Source organism: Perca flavescens, chromosome 21 (genome assembly GCF_004354835.1).
Source record: "Perca flavescens isolate YP-PL-M2 chromosome 21, PFLA_1.0, whole genome shotgun sequence".
Taxonomy (NCBI): domain Eukaryota; kingdom Metazoa; phylum Chordata; class Actinopteri; order Perciformes; family Percidae; genus Perca; species Perca flavescens.
In genome coordinates, this window is record NC_041351.1 from 633418 (window position 1) to 639417 (window position 6000).

Here is a 6000-nt window from a genome sequence, read left to right on the forward strand (position 1 = left end):
AGCAGGTCACAAGTTAGACAGATGATTCACCTCATTTACCTTCAGGTATGAGGAAATCTGGCAACTACTCTGATCGTTTTGAGATATGTTGTTAATTCTCTGAGGTAAAACAAACCGCTCTTATCTTAGTAATGTCCCCCATCAATAGTCCCTTTGTCACGTAGTCCTGAGACTTTAGTATTTCTGGTTTAACCAGCTAATCAAACAGTAGGACAAATGTGATCATGACATTGAGATATATAGTTGTATCCTTAGTAGTTACAGATTCTGATATGGTGGAAATTTGACAAGTTGGACTGAACTACATTTGTTACATTTTGTCTGTTAATCATTCCACGAATTCTCAGAACTACTGTGACCGTTTCATAAGATCCACTGATAATTGTGTGAGGTAAAATAAACAAAAACTCTTTCTCAAAACATCTGTTCTGAAATAATCTCCACTTCATCAGGAGTCACGTGTTATGTAGTACTAAGACTTTAGTGTTTCTGGTTTGATCAGTTCAGTCAAAACTTATCACATCGTTTGGTGCCAGGTGCTTGGATGTGTGGAGATAAGAGATAATTTGTCTGGGACATACATAATGAAAAAGGTTCACATTCAAGAACATTATTGTACTGAAAAGTACATTTTCCATGAAATTACATGATACGGTAAGCAATAGACATAGACATTCAGCAGGAAAAAGGCTAAAAAGAAAGAGGTAAACAAACTGTGCTAAAGAGCAAGACGTCGGAGAACCAATGAACGCCCACCTGAGCCACGGCCTGGTTTGTGATTGGTTGGATTGGTGTGACATCACAGTGTCTGCCTTTTGCAGATATAATCAGTGAGGGTGTGACAGACTGAAGGAGAAGCTGCAGTTTTCCTTTGAAGCTACAAAATCTTTTAAGTTCAATCTGCCGGTGAGTTCGGACAGGTAAGCATCCAACTAGGAGACATTAACATTACTTAATATTAATATTGATTTGGGATTTTTAATGTACTTAGTCCTAAACTAAAGACACAAAAGGCAATTTTGGCCATTACTATTATCAAGCTATGGCTGTATTAATGCTGACAGATTGTATATTTTATATAAGTGATTGTATATATCCTCTGGTGTCAGGCAGGTTGTGAGAGTCACTCCCAAATCTGGGAAGTTGTCTTTGGCTTTTGTTTATTGTGTTTAAAAGTTATGAAGTAGAACTGTCCCATTTTAAATCTACACAAAAACAAAGTATTGAACACTAAAGTTTGAATTAATTTTTGGCATATAAACAGCTCACCAGAGATCCAGACAAATTTAAGGCCTCACTCCAGCAGAACTCTGACAATGAAGGTAAATCTGTACCTTTATGTGGAATTAACGAATTACTTTCACTCAAATTACTGTAATAAAACCGAGAATTGCTTTTTTATTGGTAATTTTTATTTAACTTAAGTACTTTTATCCCAAGTTTTGTACTGGGCTGTATTTGAAGTTGCATCTGTTGCACAGTAAAGCAAAAATATAAAAAAGTCCTGATTAACTTTGAAAGAATTAAATAAAATAAAATTTGAAATAAATCAGCTGCAGCTGAGAAGAAGAAACTACAGGAGTGTCTGTCTGTGGCTGCAGGAGGGCAGAGTTTCAGAGAGCTGACACTCTGGAAATTATAAGTGTAATAAATGTTTGTCCTCCGTATCCCAGATCAAGACCAGTGCTAGCATTTAAAGGCCCTGAACAGCTACACTGTTTTTATTTAACCTTGCTGATTAAACTTCTTCCCAGGACTGTGTGGCTGTGTTTAGACTGATTGATTGGCATCTCCCTGAGTCTATTATTAGCTTTGTTGCACCTCTTATAGTTTGGTGTGGTTAAAACTAGCATTATTATACCTCGACATTAAAAACAAAAGGTTGCATCTGTCTTAAAAGCTGAATATCGGCAGCTGCTGAAGAGTTACAGGCTATTTAATGTATATTTTTATTCTCTTTTCTGGTTATATTTAGTGATGCTGCATATGTGTGAATTCATAACTAATAATCAGTTGATTGGGACTTAAGATGTCTTGCTGCTGATGTTGTTTAACTTGTGTTTAAGTTAATGAAATGTATTATGTAGCCTAAATTTGTTATTTTTATTTAACAGTAATATAATATATCATCAAACCCACCCCCGCCTTCCCTTTGAAAATGAAATGGTAATCTTTTCTCAGAGTACATTTTAACAGACCTACTTTTTACACCAGTACTTTTGCTTGAGTACAATATTCTAGTATTCTTCCCACCTCTGGTTACACTACATAATTAAATTAGGTTAAATTGAATTTCAGGCCTTATTGTTAAAACAGAGTACATAGTACAGAAGCTTTAAACCTTACTTCATGTCAACATAGCATCTCATCTCTTTCAGTTAATTTCAGTCGTCCTGCTCCTGCTGGCTCCACTCTTGACCAGCTGCCAGACAATCCTTTTTCCACTGGACTGTAGCGACATCTATAAAAATGTCAACACCAGATCCAGTGGAGTGTACACCATCTTTCCCATCAAAACCACTTCTGAGGTCCAGGTACACGTCATCCTCTCTGGGTCGCAGGTTGAACTTTAGATGATAAACGTGTTCATCATGTGAAGACAGTGAGATCATCTCTGACAAAAACACAGTTACAAGTTCTGACTGATGCTTCTGATACAACAGATAAAAGTAGTTGTATTTGTAGTAGTACTTATAGTACTTGTTACAGCATGTGTGAATATACTGTACGACGTATTTGCAGCTGAAGACAATTTACAAATGATATTGTGTTTGTGTGTAGGTGTACTGCGAGATGAACTCAGAAGGAGGAAGGTGGACGGTGAGTTTTTACTGAAGTCAACTTAAAGTCACAGCCGAGTCTTGGTTGTTGAATTGTCTCTGAGGTTCTTTCCAATCAGTTACATAATTGAATTTGCACAGGGAATGATATCCCCATAGTCAGGGTACATAAAATACATAGATACTGCTTGCAGACACATTGACTTGCAAAGCCATACCCTAATGAGTAAAACAAGACACAGGAAGTTTGCAAACTGCACGGCTCGTTCAAGAAGAACAAACCCACTGCAAATGCACTCAGGTGGCTAATACCAACTTCAAGGAAGTATGCATTCAGATGCCCTTCCAGCAAGGACATTAATGTTTCCTGAGGTTTGGTTTTAAGGCAAAATATTTCTTTGGAGTGATGTTCCCTTTTAAGTATTTTATTGAAATGAACGTATGTTTGTCTTGCTCCCAAAATAGTTCACTATTTAATAACTATATAAGGAACAGCGAGTGAGTGAATGAACGGTTTCGAACACAGCCAGTGAATCTAGATCTGAATAAATCTTATGTCTTTCATTTTTAGGACCAACATCAAGAATTTCAGTCTTGTCTGTATTCAGCTGTAGAACGTGGACATAGAACGTGAAATGTACAACTATGTGTCATTTGCATATGACTTCTTTTATGTAATGTTGCTGACAGTTTGGTACAAAAGGTCCCAGTCACATATACTGTACCTGCCATGACATATGATTACCTTTTTTAATTTAATTTGTTATACAAACTTGTGGACGGGCAAGGGGTTAAAAGAGACCAAAATAATTCCACAAAAAATGAAATAACAGTGAAGCCTTGCTGTCTGTAAACGTCACCTCTCAGATATCTTTTTTGTTTCCAGGTGTTCCAGAGGAGGATGGACGGCACAGTGAACTTCTACAGGACCTGGGATCAATACAGGACCGGCTTTGGTAACCCTGCTGGAGAGTACTGGCTCGGTGAGAAATAAAACCAAACTAACAGTCATAACGTCATGAAACTCAGTGTTCATTAAGGACAAACAAGAGTAGAGGTTAAAAACTTCACATGGAACACTTAAATTATATTTTACTAAATTATGTATAGGTCTCTACAAAATGTAAAAACATGTTTGTGTGTTTGCAGGTCTTGAAAACATCTTCCAATTGATAAGCCGAAAAAAGTATGAACTGATGGTCGACATGGAGGACTTTGAAGGGAACACAGCGTTCGCTCGTTACACTTCATTCTCCATCGCCTCTGAGTATGGTGGATACCGACTGAATGTTTCGGGATTCATTAATGGAGGAGCAGGTGAGGTTTCCACAATCATCAAATTGGTTTTAAAGGTTGTTGGTCTCTGAACCTTTTCCTGTTATCAGTTGTAACATGTTCAGGCTTTCTTCTTACTTGTCAGGCTGTTCTTTAAGTTTGGTGTCACGCTGACAACCAGCGCTCCATTTTGATTCATGAGCTCTTCCATTGACTCAGCCATTGTGTTTAGTTTTACATCAGGTAGAGGTTGAATTCTCTGAAAGCCTTTTTTTAGGTTTCAGGTGTCTGTATCTCAGGGAATCGTTGACATCACCAGTTCAGTGTTGAGTGTCTGGTTAGTTCAGTAATTGTTAGTAGTAATACCTACATAGAGAAGTAGACTGGTTGTACTGGGCAAATAAATAGAGTTTAAAAAATTAGTTTAATCATAATGTTGTGATTATACACGTGTGTTTCTGTAGGAGACTCCCTGAATTATCACAACGGACAGAAGTTCACCACCGTTGACAGAGACCAGGACTCCTCTACAGGGAGCTGTGCCAAATATTACCTGGGGGCGTTCTGGTACAACAACTGTCAAGAAGCAAATCCAAACGGTGTTTATCGTTGGGGGGCTGACAACTCTATCCAGGGTGTTGGAGTGGAGTGGAAGGGTTTTAAAGGCACTAACTACTCCCTGAAGACCATCAGCATGAAGATCCGTCCTGTGGTGTAGTTATCCAGGACAAATGTACAGCAGAATATCAGCTCATCTCTTGTGATTTCTTTCTCTTTCTCTCATTAAGCATTTCATCTCACAACAGGTCTTATTTTCCTGAAACTGGGCACCAGCACAAGAAAACCAACTGATGTCTGTAAATCTTGTTACCGTCTGTGATGGTTTAAATCAGTCGCAGCTCTCTGCAACGTGGAAGAAAAGTCAAATGTGTCTCCAGTTGGGCGGCTGCAGCAGGAAAGTAGGGCCCATAATCTTTAAATGGAAACACATATATAGTCTGATCAGTTGTTAATCACTGCATGAACTGATAACACAAGTCTAAAAGAGAGAGAGAAGTAAAGAAAATGAAAAGTATAAAAAGATCTTTGGAGTTCAGGACAGCCAGTTGATGTTTGGTGGAGGTTTGAAACTCTAATGTGAATCTTTATCTGCTGGACGGTGACAATAAATAAGAAGCTGAGCATTAAGATGATCTGATGTCATCACTTAGTCTTCTATGGAGGATATTTCTTTTTTTTTTGGGGCATTTCCACCTTTATTTGATAGGTAATCAATGAAAGGGGGAGAGAGAGGGGGAAGACATGCAGGAAATCATCCCAGGTCGGACTTGAACCCTGGACGTTCTGCATGGAGGCATGAACCTCTTTATATGTGCGCCCTCTCTAACGACTGAGCTATCCAGGCCACAGAGGATGTTTTTTTTATTCATAATTAAAATTAGCATAATTAAAAGTCAAACAGCAAAGTTACATTATGATTTGAAAAAGTAAAATTTCAATAAAGCAAATTTAATGTTAGTTTTTTATTTTAAATTTAATCTTTTTCATTGTCATTTCATATTTTCAAATTATCATTTTAACTTTTTAACTTTTTAACTTAGCTCTTTAAAATTCCGTCTTTTCAGACGGACACACACACACATATGTACTGTACACCAGTGGCGACTGCTGGTCTTTCAAAGAGGGGAAGGTCATTTTCGACCTACATCATTAAAATAATCCATTTGTTTATACGTAAATTCTTTCACACCTACGACATTAGCCTAGCCTATTGTATTAACGAATGAACAAATGAACGATCTAACAAAACAATATTAAACTTGAAGGAGGAAATGTGGGTATTAGGTTAAATTGAAACAAGGAATGTGATGTATAATTGTATGAAATGTATGATGAAAATTGGCAAGCAATTTCGCCAATCAAATACCAAGAAAAAGGTCGCTGC

At 37.5% G+C, this 6000-nt stretch overlaps 1 protein-coding gene across 1 annotated transcript; it reads left to right on the forward strand.

Annotated features, from left to right (window-relative positions):
* The first annotated feature begins 852 nt into the window (after positions 1 to 852).
* Positions 853 to 4950, forward strand: LOC114548441 (microfibril-associated glycoprotein 4-like). Its single transcript, XM_028568404.1, has 7 exons — positions 853 to 920; positions 1265 to 1322; positions 2379 to 2534; positions 2782 to 2820; positions 3667 to 3763; positions 3930 to 4097; positions 4520 to 4950. The coding sequence occupies exons 2-7, from the start codon at positions 1317 to 1319 to the stop codon at positions 4771 to 4773; spliced, it is 720 nt and encodes a 239-aa protein (XP_028424205.1). The 5' UTR covers positions 853 to 920; positions 1265 to 1316; the 3' UTR covers positions 4774 to 4950.
* Positions 4951 to 6000: the final 1050 nt, after the last annotated feature.